Here is a 23,491-nt window from a genome sequence, read left to right on the forward strand (position 1 = left end):
TGGGGATGTGAATGGATCCAAAGCTTTTCTAGGTCAGCAAATTAAACATGGAGAAGGTTGAACACTCAATATATAGTTGGTCTTGTGTAAAATATGTTACAGAGAGTCCTCAAGAAACCAGTGAGCTCCTTGTGATGGTACCAGCCAGAGCCTGCAGCAGGTGGGTGGCTGACCCTAAGGAAGTTCTCCCTTCATCCTAGATGGGTGCACCAGGAGTCGGGAGCAGAGCACAGTGAGGCACAGAAAACTCGAAAGGAGATTTTTAAATAGCAGCCTCCTCATAGGTGGTTCCAAAAGGAGCAACACTGAATACTTCGAGTACAGACCCAAGAATACTTATTCACTCCACACCTTCTGCTCTTAAAAGCTGCTTCAATAGCTTCTGCTTCCACAACAGCTGTAACTGATGCAACAAAATCCCTCCTGGAAAGCTGTATTTAGACCAAAAAACTCAGATATGGATCAGAAGACAAAAATGAGCAGAGACTCTGCTGGGCTATTTTTGTGCTCACACACAAATAATAAATCTTGGGTTAAATAAGGAGAGCAAGGGGGGAAATAACAACAGAGTCTGGAAGGGCTGTCCAGACAACTCCAAAGACATCATACTCCAGAGAGACACGACCAAATCCGATGGCAGCATGTGTCTGTCACCACCAGCACCTGTAAGGGCCATGACAACATGGATAAACATATCAAGCCAAGTTACACATGCACACAAGACAGACATCAGCACAGAGATATGAACAGACAGCATAAACCACAAAAACAAGGTGCTTTGCAGTACAAGCATCCTAAATTATTGATTGTTTAAATGCAGTAGAGAAAAAAAAAATCTCTTGTGTCAGTTTAAATTATGAGGCAAACCAGAATCTCTGCTGGGAGAGTTGCTTCCAGGGCTGGGAACATCTTCCCAAGTCCTCCAATACTTTCTGTTTTAAGGATATAATTAGGGCAAAGAGAGGAGGAATTCAGAACTGAAAGGGAACGAGGGAGACCAACTCGGATGTGTCATAATTGCAGTTTTCACATAAGCACCACAACTTTTTTAAGTGTATGGGAAGGTTTCTGAGATGAGAGGCTAAATTTGGTGTGCTTTGAGTTCTGAAGAGAACTTAAGCCAAAAAAATCTCCCAAGGAACTCCAAGAGCTGAGCTTCCAGAAGATACAGTGGTACTTACTTTATGTATTCCCCTAATGAAACATTTCAGACATTTTATGTTTTATGAAAGAGCAAATACATACCTTGTTAGGAAAACTAACAATGTGACCCTCCCAACAGGGAATCTCAATATGCACAGTGCTAAATACAGTGTACAATCATACAATAGGTAAAAATTGGAATAGGTTTTATAAGGCTTGAACATAAAATTGACATATTATATATATATATATAGACACTGACAGTATTTTTAGCTTGAAAGTTTTAAAAGCTGGAAATAAGGGCTGTGTTTGCTTTCAGCCTAAATTCTGTATTACATTCTCCATATACAAAGCCATTATTATTAATCACTTTTAAGCTGGGATATCCATGACACTAATTATTCTTGCATTACCAATCAAATAAAAACATTACCTAGAATTCTGGCATTCACATTTTCAACATAAAACTTCAGGGTTCAATATAATTAAAGGCTATTACTTTCACATTTTTCTTCCCATAAGTTCCCACCAATTAACTTTATCTTCTAAAATAGTCCTTGTCACAGGGAATTGATTCCCAAAATGCGCAGTCTCTCTTCCCTCCTTTGAAACATCACACCTCTTGAAAGTTCATCTCTCTGGTACAGAAGAGGAAGTATTGTTCCCATCCTTGGGAAATTTTGGTACATTCTTTCCCTTTCAGAGTAAAGCTCAAATTTATCCATTTATCCCAATTAAAGTGGTTTAGAGAAGGATGCTTTACCCAGGAACAGACTGTAGCCTTATCCTCGTTAAAAAGAGAATATGGGCAGACAGCAAGAAGAGCACTTCCCCTAGAGCCATACACCCACAGTCCTTGTGGATCCATCTGCTGAAGAAGAGTTTGGTGAAAGGCTTGTGAGCCAGGACAAGGTCCATTAAGGTTTGAAGAAATCCAGTTTCTCCCCAGGAACCTACAAATCCCTGTTTTCCTGAGGCACGGGGATCCCTCACCTGGGTCTCCTCGTAATTAAAGCATCAGACAGACAGGACTGGGTTCTCTCACAGCTGCCCACATCCAAACAGCTCTACCTCTGTTTTGATTCAGGATCATTGATCTCAGTGGTTGTGCTGTTCCTACCTGGAAAGGGGAAGCCAGAGGAACAGGTCTTGCACAAAGGACAGACCTGCCCATCAATTCCAGTATATTAGACAGGTCAGCAGGCTTGGGAGCAGAGCACAAAGAGCCTCTCTTCAACAAGAAGGAACAAAACTACAATTAAGGCCCTAAGAAAATAATTTAGTTGACTGGGTATTGTACCATCCGGGGGGGGGGCTTTTTTGTTTGCTTAAATAACTGATATCAAATAAATAACCGTACCTCTTTTGCTAGCATCAATGAGCACAAAAACCTTCCCAGGGCAGATTCTACCCTGCTGAAAGCATTTAGAAAAACAGCAGGGTACTTTCTAAACACATGGTACCTGGGGTGAGAGAGAAGAATGGGCAGAGAACTGATACAAGCAGACAGCTGCCATGCACTCCAACAGCATGAATCCCCCTTTTCACTTGTTCCCACACAGGCCTTGAAACGATTCCCCCAAATGAGAAATAGAGGCTATAGGGGAGGAAGGAAATCTTTTCAGAGCAGCAAGTGCCAAAACAAACAGGGGTGGGTATCAAAAAGAATTTGGGGAAAGAGATGGAGAAAAAAAAGAGAAAGGAGAAAACGGTAGAAAAGAAAGCAAAAGCATGCAGGAGAGGAGGGTAAGGCAGACAAGGCAGATTTCAGGGACTGTTTTGTTCTTCAAAAGCTGCCAACACGTTCACAATGTGCTTTCCATCCCCCTCCTTATTTACTGGGCCGTGCACTCGAAGGAGCAGGAAAGCAATCACACAGGAGCTGCTGAAGATTCACTTGGACACAGAACAGAGGTGCCCTAAGAGAAAGGAAGCTGCTTAGTGATCCGTGCACAACAAACCGTGATGGGGATGTTACAGGCCCAGAGACTAGAGAGAGAGAGAGAGAGAGAGAGAGAGGGCTGAGAGGAAACCTGCAGAGAGCAGCCTCTTCCTGCAGAGATCACACTCACAGGCAGCACAGACACTGGAGCAGAGCAAGTCAAGACTGCACGGGGATACAGCTGCACATAAAAACACACATTCACAGGAGAAGCTAATCCCTGAATTCTTCAAAGGAAGAGCCCAGAGGATTTGGGCTGAGAGTAAAATTTTTCAAAGTATCTGTGGCAATTTGCAGCCTAAACCCAGTGCCTGAAGCTCAGGAGCTCAGCCACGTTACAGTGACTTAAATATCCCATGACTGAGGCTGTGCTGGAACAGCCCATCCTCTGTCACGTTTCTGGCAGGTACCACAGCTTGCCTGATGCATGTTCTCTCATTAAACTGCAGAATGGGATCACACCTCAGCCTACAGATTTCTAAACATTGTCAAGGTTAAAATGGCATTTAGAGGCTGTGTAGGTACCTGCAGCATATATATATATATATTTTTTTTTAAGATCAACTGTTTCAGTTTCTACATTAGTGCAAGGGCGAGCCTGAAGATTAAAGCCTTTTTTAAAAAAAGTCGTAATTACCCTCTGTTATGCAGACTTTTTACTCCTACAAGACAGGAAGCTGAGAGGCAGAGAGGCATCCTCACAAGGTACACACCTTGCAGAACGTTATTTATGTACTTCAACACCTCCCTTGCCAACTATAATTACTTGGACAGGTCTAACAGCTACATACAGTTCTCTCAGGAATCCTGTGCCCAAAACCACATCACCAAATGCTAAGGACATAAAAGGCATTCTTGGTCAAAAGTGAGGTTTGGTGCATCCAACCTTCATCAGACCATAATTATTGCTTCCATTTTAAAAAGCAGAGCTGTAGTGAGGGAAACCCATCGGTACAACATAAATCATCTTTCCTGAAAGAAAATATTTGAAGACATTGTTCTTTCAAGATATTCATCATCGAGAGCAAGCTTTTTATCAATCTCTGTTGTTTTTCATCCAGACTAGATGCATCCTCTGACTAAAGAGCACATAAAGAGCTCCCTCACACACTCTCTCAGGAGCCATGGAGCTACAAATCAACCCAGTGTGTATTATTAATGACAAGTTATCAGAAGATCTAGGACAACAGCCAGGCTGGAGTTTCACTGTGCTGTGATTCTGTGGAGAAAATGAACCCTATGCCAGGTCAGATCCCAGAGTTTCCCTTGTTCCTGTCTCCACTGTGCACAGATTTGTGATAAGCCATTTTGTCACAGCAGCCAGGAGCTGATTACCCTGCCCTAGAGGCCTTACAACCGAGCTCTGCCTAAAAGACACAGGTAACCAAGGGAGGAGACACTGGGTAGAGGCACAAAAATCTCACACATTTTATAGAAAAGGGCAAAGTGAATATTATTTTGGTAGCAGTTAAATGTTGTTATTAGAAGAGTTCAGGAGCACCCATATTGGCAGTTAGAGCTGCAGTACAAGCCTCACAGATTCAATTTTCTGAGTGGTTACAGCTGTACCACCTTCTAAATCCTTGGGTCCTGATTTATTCATGGCATTAGGAATGCAAAATGCAAGCAGAGGGAAGTAGGCCAACAAAAGAATAGAAAGCAGGGATACAGAGGAACCAGTTTCTTCATTCCAGCTGAAAACAGGTTGAAATTATTAACTCTTTCAGAGCAAGCTCTCTCTGAAAGGGCAGCAGACTCTGATGCATAAAGATGCACAAATGAGTCTCCCACCACAAAATAAAAATTATGAACAGAAACACAAAGCAAACATGGCTGCAGAAGAAGAATTTGGATTATCCCTAGCCCAAGGCATTTGGATTTTCAGATGCATAATGCTCACTGTGTTTGACAGGGAGGGGTTAATGGCTTTGGTTGTGTGAACTGGGGACCAGATGTTCAGTTGGTGCAACTCAACACAGATCCATTAGAAATTAGTGGAGCTGTGGCTGCTTACCCCAGACAGGATTCTGGCCCAGTATTTTGAAATTCCATTTAATACCCACTTGGAGATTTTTTCAAAGGGAGAGGCCTCACTTTTTGAAATCTACTAAAAAGCTACTAGCAATGCTACAGGATGCAATTAAACTGAAATGGCCACTGCCATGGCCTGTTTATGATATTACAAAACCCCTAAATTAAAAGCCTGTAGGAGCCTTGTGACAAATAACACTCCAGCACAGTTGTTTCTTTTACAATTTCATAGTGTCCACCTACCTATGGTGGACAAATGGGCAAAAACAGGCATGAGAGGTAAATCACTCATTTGTCACTTACCAGGAAATGGATGGGTCTTGACTTTGTCCATTTTAGTCCTCAGAGCAGCTGTGGTCAGCCAAGTGTTTGAGCACATGCTCTTAACAGAAAATGGTCAGCAAAATTTGCTGTGATGATTCAAATGCAAAGAGCAAGCAGGGGAAAAAAGATAAGAAAATAGAAAAGGTACAGTAGCACATTCCTCCCCTAAAAGGGCCATTCTTCCACTCAAGTGCAATGCTACTCAGACAGTTAGAGGGGAAAAAAGAGAAGAAAAATGTCCAAATGTCAAAATAGTTGAGTTACCACAGCAGAAGGAGGCTAAAAGTAATCTCTAGTGGCCAATAATACCGGGCACATTTTTCCTGCATGGGATGGATTGTAAACAGGCATCTTGTCCAACAAAAACAAAAAAAAACAAACCTGACATTAAAATCAAGCCATCTGTCCTGTTGCTGTAGTTCTGCACCTCTAAGTGCCCAGCCTGTGTAGTTGAATGTCAAAACTTTGCAGTTTGCTTAAAGACTTTCACAACACAGGGTATAATAAAGACCTGTGATGCTGCAAGGCTTCCATAACATGATTCTGTGTTTTCTCCACCCAACACCAAGGGAAAACTGATCTCAGGGACCAGAAACTATAAAACATTCAGTAAATCCTAAAGGATTCTGCTGCAAGCTCCTTTAAATACATTTACACACATAACACACACTCTTAAGAAGCTGGGCATCTTTCACAAGCGAAATGAAGCCTCTGGCAGCACCTCCAGTCTGACAGGAATGCACCTTCCACAAACTCCAACCAGCAGGAAGCCTGGTCTTCCTGGCTATTGCTTCTTTGAGATGCTGTGCACCTTTTCCTTTCCCACTGAATGAGGCTGCCATGCACACAGCTGTCAGTGTGCCCAGGGAATCACCTCAGCCTTGTTCCTGTACAGGATCCCAGTGTGGAAGAACAAGGCTGGTCAGCATCTGAAGACACCTGCATGGTGTTAAGGACTAAGGTGTCCTCAGGGACTGCAGTACACAGCCTCTCCAGCACAAGTGGAAATAGCATTTCCAATACCTTTTTGAAGGTAGCTTCACAGAAAAATTATGAAACTCGTTATATGTTAGGGCCACCTCTTGAAACATATCCACTTGGAGGAATTTTTAATATGTGGAGTTTTTCCTGTTGAAAAAATATAATCAGGATTTTGAAGATCTATTTCTCTTGACAAAAATTAGCAAGCAGCACTTACACTACTTGGGATAACACAGATGAATCAGAAGGGCAACACTTTACACATATTAACCAGAAGTACTTGAGCTGAGAACTGTGGTACTCAACCAGTCTGATTTCGAGGGGATGAAGAAAGCAAACATCTTGAGTGGCTCCAGAGTTGCTCTCAGGACTGATTCCTTTACTGAATCAAAGTACAGATTCACAATGCAAAATTCAGTATTATCTAACCCAACTCTCAAGGGGTTACAACCTTGTTTTATAGCAGAAAAAGAAAGTTCATTCAGACTTTGGAAACCTCAGTTCAGCTTCTCTCAGCTTCTACTCAGACTTAAAGTGAAATGACAGGACAAGACACATTTTGTAGAAGTTTTTTTTAAACGACACATTAGAAATATTTTACAGAACATAAATTATACATATGTACGCAAATATACAACACCTACAGAGAAAGGAAAGTTACATTTGCACTTATCAATATAGAAAATGGTGAGCTGGTGGCAATGCTCTAAGTGCTCAAAGCAATAAACCATCAACTGAACGCCAAGCTTTCCAGCTGTACTAGAACATCATCATAACCAAAGTTGGCATAAAAACTGTTCTGTAGGCCTCAAAATGAAAATTCACTTCAGAAAGGTCAGCTTGGTCAGCCTGTTAAAAGTCATACAGGGTACAACAGGTGATTGGGAAACTCACATTGCTCCAAACCAAGACACACAGAGCAACCCTGAAAGGCTGATCAAGTTGCTTCTTGCTACCTGCTGCTGAGGAAGGCAAAGCAGGTCAGGGGTCAACATTAGTTATAAATGAAGCACCACTGCTTACTGTGGTTTTGAGATGGAAAATGTTTGTTTCTCAATCAAAATTGATACTCCAACAGAGAAACACAAGGGTGAAAAAGGTGGATGTTACATAACGTAGAGCTCACCAGCTTCAGACCAGAGAAGTTTACCAGGGACAAGAGGGAGCTCAGTGTTAGAGAAGCAAGCTAGCCTCAACATCTGTGTCTTCACTTCCAAAGCAGAGATGTCAGTACAAAAGTGCAGGTAAGAATAATTGCTCTGTTTCTCTCCTCTGAGGAAAGAAGAATTAGTGACACAGTCCTTTAGAGTCTGCTAGTTTGCTCCAGATGACAGAAGAATTCCAGCGAGTCCCAGGGTCATGTTTGCACATTCCCTGCTTTGCTGCGAGAGGCCTGAGAAACACGACTGATGCTGCTCTCAATAAAGGCCTTCAGTCCCGTCAAACCCTGGGAGTAGAGATATTCCAGGTACCAGTCCCACCTCTTCCCCTGCAAACCAGAAAGAACAGTCAGATGTGCAGAACAAAGCTTTACCTTTCTTAAGCCAATTTGAAAAAGTCTGCAAACTTGCTGTGGGACAACATCCACATGCTGTGTGACATCTGTAAATACCCAGACGTACAGGCTCACCTGCTGTTCCCAAATGCCCACAATTACACAATACACATTCTTAGATCTTTCTTTAATACTGAAAGTTTTTATAAACCCCACTTCTAGAAAAAGAAGTCTATTGGATCATCAGGGAATATGGTAGGAACTAAATGAAGATGGATATTAAAACCTTCTTTCCATCACTAGTGGTGATTCCTCCATATCAGGTTTGAAGTGCACTGTGATAAAGGAAAGGAAACCAACTGCCACTGCATTGGTCAGTGGAGGATTCCTGTTCAAAGCTGCAACAAAGCTACACATCTCAGAAATATAAATATGAATCAGAATTTATATTATCAATGAGTTTTAAGTGCATCAAGAATGTAACTTTTTCTGGAGCTGCAGAGAACAATAAAGAGCCCTGTCCTGACACTGCACTGACTCATGGAGGAAATACATAAAATCTCAAATCATAGATAAATAAGTTCTCAGGTGTTGATGTCCTCTTGTTTGGCCCTGTTGAGAGATTGAATCAAAGCCTACAGCTAGAATTTTTCCCCTTCCAAAATTTTTTTTAGAGCATTTGTGAGTTTGGTGAATATTATAACCTCATCCTCTTCAACAGAGCTGCTGAAAATTGCCTGCTTTATTTACTAAAACAAGAAATCTTACCTTAATTAATTTGAAGTTGAAGGTGGTATCATCAGGACAAAGCTTAAGGAAAGGGAACAAAACAACATGAAGTCAGATCAAAAGTATGTCCAGGGTTGCTGGGTCTCTGCTAAGTCCTCTCCTAAATCAGGAATTGCAGGTATGCAAAGAAATTCAGAGACTTTTAATCCTGCTGCAGAGGGGGCTTCCAGCATCACACCTTGTGCATGAGTGGCAAGGTAACATCTGGACCCTCTTGCCCTGTGCTGCAGCATTACAGGATAGCAACAGGGAATAGTCACAGCTGTCTTGACCACTGTCTCTCTACAGTGTAAAAGTTTCCCTTTCAAAACATTAGAAGTTCTCAATGCCAGAGAACTGGCACTGAGATCAGTGCTGGTGTTTCCCCAGTGCTGCAGAGCAGTGCCCTCTGGTGCCCAGCACTGCTGAGGAAAACGTGTCCCTGCAGCTCAGCATTACTTCCTCCTGCCTTAAAACACATTTGTCAGAGCTGCTAAGCAAAATCTCTCCTAGTTCTACAGTAGGAAGAGCATGCAAGAATTCCCCACCAGAAGGTTCTGGGGGTTTTTTAAGGGATTTTGAGGTTGGGTGTCCTTTGGTTTTGTGTTATGGTTGTTGGTTTGTAGTTTGGGTTGTTTTTTTTTTAAATGTGCAAAACCTACAAAGAATAATTAGAATCCTGTGTCAGGGAAAGTTTAGGTTGGATATTAGGAAAAGGATCTTCCCATCAAGGGTGACTGGGCATTGGAACAGGCTCCCCAGGGAAGTGGTGGCAGCACATAGCCAGACAGAATGCAAGAATTGTCTGGAAAACACTCCCAGGCACAGGGTGGGATTCTAGGGCTGTCCTCTGCAGAGGCAGGAATTAGACTTATGATTTTTGTGGGTCCCTTCCACATTCCACGATTCCAGGAAGCCTCAGAACAAAAATTATGTGGACAAAAGATATGAGATATATACGTCTTTTCTTGGTCTAACATAACCAAAATAGCTTCCTTAAGCAAAGACAAAATCCGAGTTTAATCAGCAGTAAGACACAAACTAGCTTGATTCACGACACTGAGCACATAACAAAGGCAAATTTGTCAAGTGCTCCTAACAAGAATTCTTTGCTTCAGCTTCTCAGGTGCCCCTTGCTGCATTCCAGGAGTCACACCCACGCTTGCCTCCAGCCCGAGCGCGTTTCTCACAACAAACTGGCATCTTTGTGCAGCCCTGGGACAGCCTACAAAACCTGGTTTCTTGGAGCAGCACAGACATGTTGGGACAGTAACAGCTCTGGCAACCTGCTCCCTGCCCTCTTCAGCAGCTGCACTGAACACTTGAGGGCACCCCCAGTTCAAGAGAACTCCTGGCAGAACTCACACCAGACAAGACGAGACAGCTCCATGTTATCTCACCTCTGTACTTGAAGCAGCTACTTGGATTTCTATTTAAAGAAGGCAAAAAAGCTACCACAAGAACCAGAAAGCACTGCTGACAAATTCTACCACACACATATATAATTTAACCATGTATTTCTTGACTTTCTAGAGCTTAAATATTTAGATCACACTGCCTGTTTTGTGGGGCAAAATGCACCTTGGGTAAGCTTTTACTGAAGTGTCATTTATTTCATTAATCAGCTATTTTAGTTCTATCTCAAAACTGTCATAAGTACAAATTCACATCCAAACCCGCTACATTCATACATTCAACTGCTTTCATACCACACAAAAAAGACTCTTCAAATTGTGCCATTAATTTGACAAACACAGAATGTCACAGGAGGTTTTGAAAGCTCAGTTGCCTCTAGCAGTCAGCCAGGACACAGAGACACTTCTCTAGAGAAGCAGTCAAGACAGAACATCAAACATCAACTGCCATGAAAGATCCAAATCCTGGCCTACACCATTACCTGCCGCAGGAATTGAATAGAGTAGCCCATCATGGCTGGATGATAGACAATGTTTAAGCTGTTTTTTATTTCCTTCACTCCAGTTTTACACAGCAGTTTATCATCCATACAAAGACCTTGAGGATGAACGTCCTTCTGGAATACATTGGATGTCCACAGACAGCCCACCATAGCTATTATGTACTGGTTGTACTCTTGGTATGTCTGGTTACTGAACTTGAACTGCAGTATATTCTGAGGGGAGAAAAGGAAAATCAATAAATAACATCCTCAAAGCAGCTCCCTCCAGTCCTTAAAAGACGGCCATTAGTACAACTTCCCCCCCCACTCAACCCAATTCCATGCTAAAGTGTGTTCTAGCAAATAAGAGATTTGTCTATAATACCTTTTTACTCAGCTCATTTTCTTTTGCAGCCACCAAGTTATTTCGATACCTGGGGGGGAAAAAAAAAAAAAAAAGAAAAAAAAAACACCACACAAAGTAAATTTAGATGCCTATAAATTTTTACTACGTGCCAGTGTTGAGAAAAGCTGGAAAAATGTATCAAGAAAACTTATTTCCACTACGAGAAAGATCATCAAACTTTATTGGTGAAAGAAAGAGACATGAAAAAGAATTCAAAGGGGCTTTATCACTTGGCAGAGTAAGGACACATCTAATAATATTAGTCTCTTAAATGATTCACACATGAACAGTTTGCCCGGGACAGTCACATTCATAAATGCAACACACAAGAATGGACACCCAGCCTTAAAATCAGCAGAGAAATGCAGTGTGTTTTTAAGAAGGGAGACTTTCATTCACTAAGCAAAGAAACAGAAGCCACTGGAAGTAATGCAACTTGACAGTTGTTCTATGTAATAAGCACTAGCTCTTCTTATTTCGTAGAGACCTTCCTGTCATGTTAACTACCCTGCAGATTCCTTAGAGAAAAAGCCACATGGAGAGCCCTGCACCAGCTGTCAGCTATTGGCCACTCTCCTTCTCAGATGCAGCCACTGGAACTAACAAGGCCAAGAACTGCAGCCTTGGTAGATCCCGCAGAACAATAAACAAAAAAAATGGCAAAAATTGTGCTGTCTTTGGCCTCGCCAGCAGCACGAGGCAGTCCCAAATTCCTGGAGTTTGAAGGTGGAAATAGTGCTTCCTACTCAGCACATGACAGAATTTTTAAGGAAAAGCTCAAGTGTAATAGCTAAAGTACAGGAGTGAGAAGTTGTATGGTTACTACTGTTAATTCCAGCTGGCTGACTTTAGTTCTCTCAAAACAACAGGGGAACTTCTTCCTTCACATATCAAAGATATGGAAATAATACCAGGAAAGAGGTCAGAATCCTGCTGTTTTGGATAGCAGACTGAAGAAAAAAAAAAAAAAAAAAGAGTAGGGACTACAGCTATAAAATCCTTTATCATGAAAGCTGGACAAAAGTGGAATTTTTACCTTTGCCTTGCACGGCAAGAAGTAGATCCCAGGTTTTTACAACAAAGTCATTTCATTTCCAAAAGAGAAGACAAGGAGCCCCTGCAGCCCACACCTGTTGTAGTACCTGTACATAATGTGGCAGAGCTGATTCAAGTTGACAGAATCCATGCTGAGCAGTGCTGGGTAGAAAACCCCAGCAGGAGGCATTATCAGCAAAGGCAGGTTGTACTTCAGGTACATGTCACACACCTGCAGGAATGAAGCACATCCAGGCTGATTATTATTGCTAAAGTAATGATTATTACAAACTCCCAAGGAGGTAAGAGCAACAGAGAGCATGACACTGAATTCCAGCCAGATCCATCAACTTCATCCAGAAAGGAAGGCCAGGATGTCTTCTGCAAGTGTTGTTATCTATTAGTTTTGTGAATTTTTAAATGGACAATTCAGTTACAAATAGATCTCAGAACTATCATTGTTTTTTGGCTATTCCCAACCTAAATTGTAGGAGCCGTTGCTGTTGTTACAGCATGGCTGGAGTTCACAATAAGCACAACTACAGAGAGGACATGAGGAAGCTGGAGAATAGACTTAAGGCTATTTGATGCTGTTTAGATTGCCTACAGCACAAACTAGGAAAAAAACCCCACATTTTTAAGGAAAAAAAAAAATTAGGTATGTTGTTTGAAATTGAAGTGATCGCTGTTCTTTTCTTTAAGTCAGCATTAAAAAGCAGGTTATAGCCTACTGTTACTTCTCCTTCCTCAGTTCACCTCTGAACTAAGAGCAACCACTTTCTACCAGCATATTTAGTTTTGCCTGTGGATGCAACAACAGCAGCTTTCACCTGTAGATCTACCAAGTATTTGGAATATTCTGGCATTTAATCACAAAGTTCTGTAAACTAAAATGAGGAAGATATTTATATGCTCCAGCTTAAAAATGCAAACAGCCTTAGGAGTACTTGAAAAGAAAAACAAAGTGGCTGGGATACACACAGTCCCATAGAAATCCAGAATGAAGTGCATCAAGAAGGTGGAATTCTTTTCCAAACGCAGTGCAGCGGTAGAGATCCGTCCCACAAAGTGAACCAGCTCAGCCACCACGTTCACTAGCCCAGAGTGGGTGGTGTTCCTGCAGCAATGACAGGGCACAACGTTACAGACACCTCTTTGCAAACAGCAACATGGAAAACGGTAAAACAAAATTGAGGTTTATGCTTTTGCCCCGTCAAATACTCAACAACAGACACGTGTTCTTCAATACAGCCAGTAACAGTTATCAGGACCATTATAAACACCCAGCTGTCAGTGTTACAAGGATTTTGAATTCTGGACACTCCAATTTCCAGTGTCAGCAGAAATACTTCTAAAAGACAAAGAACAGGCCTGACAAGGTAGCTTACACTATAGCAGAATCATAACAGCATTATTAACTCTCTGGTTGGTCTTTATGCTGGGTGTTAGGGCTAGACTACAGATCTAAATACAGCAGTGAGCACTGCACAGAACATGGCTTGCATCCTTTAAAGACAAACTTACAAAGAAGTAAACTCTGAGTCCATTTGAATCACATTGCAATTTAACCAGTTCTGCAGCAGCTGTTTCAGGCTCTCAAGAACACTGCACTGCAATAGGCAAAAAGAAATCAGGTTGATGACAATTTATACAAGAGAATAATTCAGAACAAAGAATGCCTTGAAATTGGCATATCCAAGGAAAGGTACCAGGAGTTTCTCAGGAGCAGTGACATAGTTGCATGGCCCCTAGAACTGAATGTATGTGTTGTATATAGCCTTTCCTGGAGAATGTGAATTTCAAGTAGTGAAAAAACTGCCATCAGTTTTAACAAGTAGTTAAACTGCAGTAAAACAAGTAACTGTTGTGTTGTGTGCTATCAGTTCTTTTTATCTCCAGCGCCCCAGCTAAATTCCAGTCAAAAAAGAAAGATATCTTGAAGGCACCAATTCCCTAAAGAAGTTAAACTGTAAGTATATATTTTATCCTGTTTGGGCACAGATTTCTCAAAAAGATGTTTCCTATACAATCCCTCAGACTGCTACACCTAACACAAGTACAGACAGCAGCAACAACTAGAAGTAAACAGCCATTGTATTGACTTAAGTTACCTTAAAGTAAATAGATGATGTGAAAAAGAGCTGTGCCAGGGGATCATAGAGATATGACTTAATGTCTGAAAGGAATGAGAAAGCAGCATGAGATCAGTGCACAAATTCCATGCCTCAGGATATCCCCACTGTCCAAGCTCACCCCAAGGATCTGCAGCACATACCAGAGCAATTGGTGAGGGGGATCCAGCTCACAAGACTGAGGACCTCTGAACGGCAGCAGACACCATCCCAGAAAGGAAGGGTCTTGTACAGGAACTCTTCACAGGCAGAAAATCCCTCCTGCAAAGCAGAAGAGAAGCATTCAAAAATTCATCTGACTGCAGCTTGCCACACTCACATCACTCTGGAGAAAGCAGGAGGCTTATACTTCCTTCCTGCCACCCTTGACAGAACATTCAAATTATCATTCTTAGATTATTTTTCCTGCAGAAAACAAGGCCATTTCCAGAATATTGACTTGCCATAGGTAAAGATATTTTTATCACTTGAGTCATTGTCTCAGAAATACTACAGGAAACAGGTAAGTGCCAGAAGTTCTTTAAGGTAAGACTTTGTGAAACCCTTGGCTTCCACAAAACATGCACTTACCTGCAAGAAACATTCTGCCTTGTAGATAGTTTCCAGGAAACTCTTGAATTCTTCTTCATTTGGGTTATCAACCACACACCAGGCGCATTCTGAACAGGAGAGAATACTGTACTTGAATATGAGCACAGCAAGAACAAGCACAATGAGAAACCAAATTCACTTCTCCTCCAGAATCTGTTTTAACACTCTATGGTTATCACTGTAAATCTGAATAGCAAAGTATCATTACTGAAAAGAGTGAAAAGCCTCAGACCTCCTTTAGCTCGCTACCTCACAAGATAATACTGAAGTTCCTACCTTCTTGAAGCATCTGGCCCATCCAATAGTAGAGCCTCAGGTAAATAGATTCATCTTTCACACAATTCATGTAATGAAGCAATAAGGGGCTTGTTAACACTGAACCCATCTGGGAAGGAAACTGCAAGAAAAAAAGAAAAGAAAGAATTACTCAGTATTTACATCAATAAACTGCCAGAGAATCTCATGTCCAATCTTTTTACCAGCAATAAGACTATTCCCAGGACTCACCCACCATCCTCAGTTAGGACTAGATGCTCTGTTAGAATTAGATAGCCCACACACTACCCACATAAAAACAGGGCATAGAGGAGCATCCTTTGATCTCCCAAAATATTCACCAAGACCTTCCTGAAACTCACCTCTAGACGGTGGATATTTTGTAGGAGCTGAGGGAAGGTCTGCAGCTGCTCCACTGGAAAAGACACGTTTGTATTGTACAAACGGACACGGTTCTTTCCCCTGAGCTCCTCTAAATTATTTGTGTTTGCACTGCTTGCAGGTATAACCAACTGGGCATTCCATTTCTGCAGAAAGGAAACACAAATGACTCAGCTTCCAAAACTGGCTGCACTCATGAACAGTATTCCCAGAAAGACACAGTTTTACAAAAAGGGTATCCAGGCTTTCATTGTAATGGATTGTTGCATTTTTCTATAGTTATCCCCTCTTTCCAGTGCCAAAATAAAGCCATACTCCCATTATTTGCAAATATTCATCATGAAAACCACTACTTGGCACCCTCTAGGGTGTCCCTTAGGCCCATGACATACCCTTTTTCGCGACTGAGGTTGAGATGTGCCTAAAAATATTGCCTGAGTCTTTGGAATTCCCTGGTTTCTTTGCCTTACTGCAGTGATTGCTGCTTTCCATGGGCCCCCTGAATTCTTGAAGTAAGTCTGGAAACAGAAATCAGACATCCATGCAAGAAGCAACAGAAAGATCAGTTCCTATTCTGATAAACATCATCACAGTCATGTAGAGACACTCAACTCGACAGATTTTCACAGCACAAAACTCTCATCACTCCTCAGTTTCATCACCTTTGGTCTACAATTCAACAGTTGGGTTTTTATTTCCTTTGGAAACAACATCCCCCTTTTCAGCAGGGATCTCCAACAATTCTATTTTATAATCTTAATTCAAACCAACCATCAATCCATAGATTAAATCTCAAGTATACATTTAAATTAAACATGACCAAGGTATGCTCATGCAGTTAATAGAAAAATTCCTGAATTCAGCATCAGTGACACCCACATAACAGAACAATGTCATGAGTAACCAAATACTCAAATTAAGGTAGATATTGTTACGGAAAGCTGGAAAAACTAACACCTTTTCTGCACTTTTTTTTTGACATTTCAATGCCAATCAGTCTTTAAATTATAATCAAGTGCCAAACCATCACAGAACTATTCAGATTGGCTTGGACCTCGTTATTCAAGCTTTTAGTACACAACACTGTTCGTAAAGACATTTGAAGAAATATTTGGCATCTAGTTGCTAGTAATTTACTGCGTGATCTGTGCATGATAAAAAATGTAAATTCTCCAACAGATGCCTGTGCAGCACAATGCAAAGTATACATTTAGAGAATAGAAATATATAAGCTGACTGAAATAAAACAAATTTTATTTTCTAGAAACTCAACTTGCCTGCATATAAAATAAAATGCCTCTTGTAAAAAAACAACAAAAATATTAAACTTTTAAGTCTATCCCACTGAAAGAAAATTTTGTTGCACAATTTAGTTGTCACCAGCTGCTGTTTTCTCTTAGATATCCGTTTCTGCTACATGTTTCTATTTGTTCAAAGGGCTGAGCACACACACAGGCCTCCCTAAAAGGGGAGTAATTTTCTGCTGCTCCCTGCAGCAGTGACAAATCAGTTTCCTACATTTTTAGCTGCTTTTTTCTCTCTCCTACAACACAGATTTTCCAAGTGCAGAGCTACTTACTGACTTCCACTGTCATTTGTATTTGAGAATGGCAGCAATTAGAACAATGCCTTGACAAATCAGACAGCTTGCTTCCTGCAGAATTTAGTATTGTGTGAAACAAGTCAAACCCAGCAGGAACACCAAAAGAAGGATTAAAGTAATCCTCAAAATATAAAGGTAGATGTCATTCCTTACCAAATCATCTCATTATGCTAAGAGGAAACAAAACACAACGCAAGGAATCCTCATCTAAACCTGATTTTACTCAGTGAAAAGAGGAAATAGAATTAATCTTCACCAGTAAATCTCCTAGAGCTTAAATAGAAAGCTCCATACAAATGCAGCAGTAAATCCTGGTTTTGAATTGACTAAATCTAATTCCTTACCTTCATTTTCTCAGGAAGGGTTATGGTCACCTGTTCTGGGCAGAAAAGTTTGTAAAGTGACAGCAGAGCTTGGAGATAAGACCGCATTCCCTGTCAAATAACAGAACAAGAGGGAAAACATGTGGAGTGTGTTTCTAATATAGAAATTGAATGCTGTATTTTAGAAGCAAAAAACCCCAGTGATCAGTAAAAGGTAAGTTTCTAGATCTACACCTCACCAAGTAACCATAGATAAACAACTGAGTGACAGAAACAACAGAAACTGGGTCAATGAAATAACTATAGGAAGAGGACTGAAGACTTTTCTGTAGTCATAACTGATAAAAAGGAATTTAACAATCAAAGTGATAAAAAATAGTGTTCTGCCATCTAAAAACATGGTTTTTTCTTTTAGAAAAGGGAGCAACATCCTTTACAATCTTACATTTTTCAGTCATTTTTGGTATCACTTGAAAAAGGAAGATGAATAGAAAATTAAAGACTGTAATAGATAAATGAAGCTGTCTCTTGCTTCAGAGATTTCACCATACCTGGTCACAAAACATGGAGCTTTGCATATATCACTGCATTTGCTCACAAAACACACTTGAAAATTAGGGATGCACGTCCAGGAGAGAAACTTTGATGCTACAAAGACTAAAACCTACAATTCCAAGTCCAGCCACTCTTCTCCACTCCATAAGGACATTAGTCTTACAAAGTGCATAATTAACCACACTTCAAACTCTACAAGATCTGAAATAAACTCACCATTTTTGCTTGGAGGTCAAGCAGTCTCCTAACCCGAAAAGGCTTGACTGGAAACACAATTAAGAATATAAAGGATTTTAAAAATACCATATCAGGCATTTAAGCAAAGGTTATATAAGTAACATTTTTATTATAAAATCATGACAAAGCAAGCAGAACCACTAATTCTTATTTCTAGGGTAACGGAGAGGCCAGTGTTACACAAATTTTGCCTGAACTACCACTCATTCTTCCTTGCATTAAAAGCACAGTGTTGGCTAATCACTGTATTAGCTGGATTGGTAGAAAAGGCAGCACCAGCAAACAGAATCAGAAATAAAAAGGTATTTCAGCTCACACAGATGAGACTCACCATTTTCTTTCCTGGTCAGCAGGTAGAGCACGTGGCAGATGTAGGGGCACTGCAAAGCAAAGGCAGCCATGAGCTCTCCTGCTGCTGCAGGCACACAGCCAGGACACACAAAAAAGCAGCACAAGAGACAACTTCATTTAAAACTTCATCTGCACTGTGAGCAGTCCTGACAGTAACCAAGATATTTAATTAACTTGGATCATTTCTTTTGGAACGTGGTCTAGAAATTACAAGAGTCAGCAGTGAAAGTGCAATTACATTTTCAAAAGGAAGGGCACCTTTGAACCAATATACTTTTTCAGAACTTTTAACTGCAGTTGAGGCTGTAAAGAGTCTTAAATTAGTTTCAAACCAACTCTGGTGCACTTTCCAACTGACCCATCATGTCTGAAAAAGCTATTTTAAACATTAAGGACTTAAATCCAGTTTTATGGAAAGTTGGTAACCAAAGTTAATCTAAAACCATTAAAAACATTACAAGAAATATAACTCAGAACTTTGGGAACTTGTTTTAACCATAAAACATCCTAAACTGAAAGAATATTAACAAAATTTCATACCTAGCATGACTGCCAAGATCATCTTAGTATGCAGTGAATCCGAACACTTCAAAATTCCTAGATTTTACAGCTGCCATATGGCAGAAATTGCCTGAATGCTTGCTCTCTTTTAAGCTATATTTCAAATTAATTAAGTAGAACAGCAATTCGTTTCTCCCCTTATATAAACACTGCTCTAAAATGTTGGGTTTTTTTTTTTCTTTTTGCCCAAGATATACAAGTCAGTTTCTGCCCAGAAGCAGGAGACTTTACCTGCTGATGTCTGACAATCCCAGAGACCACTGATACTCTTGGGAATTTAAACAGAATAAATGGTCACACTCTCTGTGATGCAGCATAGCAATTCTTGGAAACATGTTTAAGCAGACAGACCACAGCAATCTTACAGTACTTGCCTGTTTATGGATCTTAATTACCCAGCAATCTTATAATGCAAAGAGAAAATAAAAAAGGAAATCCAATCATCAGAAAACGGTCTCTAACAAACACCTACTCCAGACTAATTCTAGCATTAATACGCATATTACTAATGAACATTTAGGTTTATTTTGTCAGTTCCATATGTTCTTCAGCTCTACTTACCATCTTCTCATCTTGCAGGAAAGAGAAGAAGAAACCATAGAGGGCATTAAGTTGTTCCTTGTGATCAATGAAGTCAAACACTGTGATCAGCCACTTTAAAAAAAGCAGCTGCAGACAGGAAAAAAAAACACATTACATTAAGTGATGGGCAAAAGCAAGGCAGAGCAATCAGAAGCCAGCTCCAGAGACAATCAGTAAGGATACACACCATTCTCAAGGAGAACCAGAGAGCTACAAACAGTTCAGGGGTGATTCAGATGAAGAAAGTCTGCCAAGGGTTTCACCTGGTAAACAACTGGCCCCATCACTGCTGTTGGCAACTGGGTTTTGGTTTCCATGACCATGGGACCCTGTTTGTGTATCAGTGGTGATTGAGAGAGAATCCAATAAATGGGACACCCATGGGCTCAGCCTGGAGAAAAGGAGGCTCAGGGGGACCTTCTCACTCTTTACAGCTCCTTGAAAGGAGGCTGACGTGAGGCAGGGGCTGGTCTCTTCTCCCAGGTACCAAAGTGATAAGTCAAGAAGAAACAAGCAACAAGTTCTGCCAGGGAGGTTGGGATTGGATAATACGAGAAATTTCATCACTGAAAGGGTTGTCAGGCACTGGAACAGACTGCCCAGGGAAGTGGCTGAATCACCATCCCTGGAGGGATTTAAAAGATGCGCAGCTGCGGCTCTTGGGGACACGGCCGGCTCAGCAGCATTAAGTTAATGGTTGGATTCTGTGGTCTTAATCTTTTCCAATCTAAATGACTCTATCACATAAACCGTTGAGCAGACCATGTGAACATAAAAAAGACTCTTTTCCTAATGTTAAGTCATGCTGCCACAACCAAGGTGCACATAACCTAAGGGATATCTCATTGAAATTAAGGGATGCCTCACACAGCAGAAGTATTTCACAGAAATGTTGGTGGAGACACAATTCTTGAGGAGCTGATACAAGACAAGCAGGAACCAGATCACCACTGACACTTCTAATGTGTTTCTTAGTTCCCATTGCCATTGCAGCAATGGGCATCTCTGCCAGTCTTGGTAAATGACAGTATCTTGTAAAAGACCTTGTACATTAAAACCTCGAGATTTTTGACTCCTCAAAATAACCTGTTCTTATGGTTCCTGTGCAGAAGCCATAACTACTGTAAACACTTACTAAGTTACCTGGATGTTGTCTGAGCATTTGCTGACACAGAGCCAAGACACAGCTGTAACCACAGAATTTTCTGGTATCACTGAGGCAGGAATCAGGCTCTTCAACAAACGAGTATTCACTGTATCAGCTGGGAAAAAAAAAAAAAAATTCAAATTAGATGGTGCCCATGGGTCAGGTTTTTCAATATTGTTTTGCAGCTCAGATCAAAATTCCCTCTGAACAAAATTATGTACAGCTTCCTTGCTCAAAGTAATGGTGTATAATTCATTCCAGCTTAACAAAAGAAAGTGGAAACTACACTGAAGCATGCCAGAAAAGTCAATTTTATGCTACAGTACCATAAATACATTATCTCAGCAGGTTTGATTAGAGGGGAAAGGCACATCCACATAAGATACACCAGCAGTATAAAAATGCTGTACCAAATTTGCCACTGAGTGCCACTTTCAGCAGTATCTCAAACCCTTCAGGGGGCAGCCCTTGTTTCAGGGCAGTGCTTTCCACAGCATCCAAGTGTTTCTGCAGAACACTGTTCTTCTTCAGTGCAACACGGTCTTGAACTAGGAAAATCAAACAGGACAAGCACAGGATGAAACAACTGAACAGAAATTAACTTAAAGCTTCTCTGAACTCTCCCTGTACATACTCCTTTTTCTTGACATAGTAACACGGCAGAAAAACTTTTAGGGCATTAAAGAAACATTACATAGCTCAGAGATTAAAGAGGGAAAACAGAAGTAAAATTATTCTAAAATTACTAATATTTAATAGGAAATATGTAGAGAGATTTCTTACAAGAGCACATAGTGACAGGACAAGGGGAATGGCTTCAAGCTGAAGGAGGTTTAGATGGGATATTGGAATAAAATTGTTTGCTGGGAGAGTGGTGAGACCCTGGCACAGGTTGCCCAGAGAAGCTGTGGCTGCCCCATCCCTGAAAGTGTTCAAGGCCAGGCTAGATGGGGCCCTGAGCAACCTGATCTACTGGAGGGTGTCCCTGCCCTTGGCAGGGGGGTTTGATCCTTCCAATCCAAACCATTCAATGCTATTCCTTTTTTTTTTACATAGTAGTAACACAAAACTTCTAAGAGAGTAAAGAAATAATATATAGCTCAGGCATTAAAGAGGGAAAACAGATAAAAGGTCTTTTTTTTTTTTTTTTAATTAAGAATGTAGTTATTATCTTCACAATCTTAGATAGCCACCCAAAAAATTCCCTTACCTTTCTCCAAGTAGCTCAGAGCTTGCTCTAGAGACCCTTCCTGGTTATCATTTTTCTGATCATTAACAGATTGAGGATGCTGCTGACTTTTTTCAGAGTCAGCTCTCCCTCCTTTTCTCCACGCAGAGAGATCAGTTTGGCTTTTTTGGCGAACGTGCAGAGGCTGCTTTGGAGTCCTGGAACTCCTCCTTGGCCTCATCTTTTCACACTCCCACCTGAGACTGGAGAAGTTTATTCATTTGAATCATGTGAGAGCCAATCCTTCATTAGGCAAGAAAAGAGATCAGCTGAGGAACGTCAGAGAGCTTGTTTCCTGCAAGGAAAAGAAACGTGTTTTCCCAACAGTATTTTGATTTTAAAAATCAACATAACCAGAAAGTTAACAAAACACAACCAAGTTTTCATCTGAGTTAATTTTGTACATTATTATTTTTCCTTACTTGTATTGCATATGCCAATACAAGCAGTCACCAAGTCACGATTCTCTGCAAGGTTATGTACAGATGTTAGAGGATCATAACAACACTTTTCTTCCTATTTCACAAAAATTAGAGTCTGTTGCACCCTTCCTACTAACCAGCTTGGATTGGAAAAATCAAGAAATTTTGGTAAACTTCCAAATGAGGCATAAGAGCTACCAACAGCCAAACTGCACAGCTGTGTGTGAAATACAGCCACAAAAAGTGGTATTTCTCCTCAATATGCTGGAGAGATCTACCTTTTACCCACAAAATAGGAAATTTTGCTACAGTTTCCTGAACGTGGTAGACTGTGCATCCCTGTCCCTGGATTGCTGGAACCTATCTTTCCTGACACAAAAAAACAGAATGACTTTCAATTCATACTCCCTCTCCACCTCTCACTTCCTTACGAGGTTAGAATCCTATTTCCCTATAGGTTTGTTTGTTACTTGCCTGTGCAGCAAACCTCGGTGACCACACTCCGGAGTACAGCAATAGCTTTCTCTCAGCTCCCTCAGCACTTTCTCTACGCGTGCTTTGTTTTGTCCTGCAGAAGCTCTACCAGGAAGGTGAAGAGAGCAGCTGGAAGGGCAGCACTGCTAACAGCGAGCCCAGCCCTGCGCATCCCCTCGGTGCCGACATGGGGAGTGTGGCACCAGCACTCCTCACCCTCCTCCCCTGCAGCCCCCACCGCGACTCCCCCAGGGCCACCCGGGGCATCCCGAGGGGATGGAGGGGGTGAGGGTTTCCAGGTCCAGCCCAGCACGAAGGCTCCGACGCCCTCAGAGAGGCGGCGGGGCCCGCCAGCCCTCAATGGAGAGGCGAGCCGGGGGAAGGGGGGAGCCACTGACCACCCCCTCCCAAGCCCACTGACCTTCCCGCTGCCCTGGCCACTGGCTATTGCAGGGAATTTACCCCTCCTGCTGCCCCAGGCACTCATCCCCCCCTCCCACGGCTACTGACCACTCAACCACCGCCTTCCGCCACCTCCAACCGTCCCCACATTCAAACCCCGCCGCCGCCGCCCCGCGCATGCGCACTGCCCGCACCCGCCCCCCA

The 23,491-nt window shown here is 41.5% G+C and overlaps 1 protein-coding gene across 2 annotated transcripts; it reads right to left on the reverse strand.

The window, feature by feature from the left end:
• Positions 1-6,528: 6,528 nt before the first annotated feature.
• On the reverse strand, positions 6,529-23,453 carry CENPI (centromere protein I). Of its 2 annotated transcripts, none has more exons than XM_066202618.1 (22): positions 23,396-23,453; positions 22,886-22,990; positions 21,972-22,284; positions 21,172-21,309; positions 20,758-20,876; positions 19,594-19,701; positions 18,452-18,500; positions 18,100-18,146; positions 17,350-17,439; positions 15,795-15,920; positions 15,384-15,548; positions 15,022-15,142; positions 14,725-14,813; positions 14,298-14,415; positions 14,134-14,198; positions 13,547-13,632; positions 13,004-13,139; positions 12,130-12,254; positions 10,967-11,015; positions 10,582-10,815; positions 8,685-8,726; positions 6,529-7,910 (listed from the first exon to the last, which is right to left on the reverse strand). In XM_066202618.1, exons 3-22 carry the CDS (start codon positions 22,168-22,170, stop codon positions 7,779-7,781), a joined length of 2,238 nt encoding a protein of 745 aa, XP_066058715.1. In that variant the 5' UTR covers positions 22,171-22,284; positions 22,886-22,990; positions 23,396-23,453; the 3' UTR covers positions 6,529-7,778. The 2 variants fall into 2 exon arrangements, with proteins under 2 accessions (XP_066058715.1, XP_066058716.1); XM_066202619.1 differs by lacking the exon at positions 23,396-23,453 and adding an exon at positions 23,307-23,371.
• Between the last annotated feature and the right edge of the window lie 38 nt (positions 23,454-23,491).

The sequence above is a fragment of the Chamaea fasciata genome, unplaced genomic scaffold, assembly GCF_029207755.1.
Source record: "Chamaea fasciata isolate MVZ Bird 193981 ecotype frontalis unplaced genomic scaffold, bChaFas1.0.hap1 SCAF_22, whole genome shotgun sequence".
NCBI classification, from domain to species: Eukaryota; Metazoa; Chordata; class Aves; order Passeriformes; family Sylviidae; genus Chamaea; species Chamaea fasciata.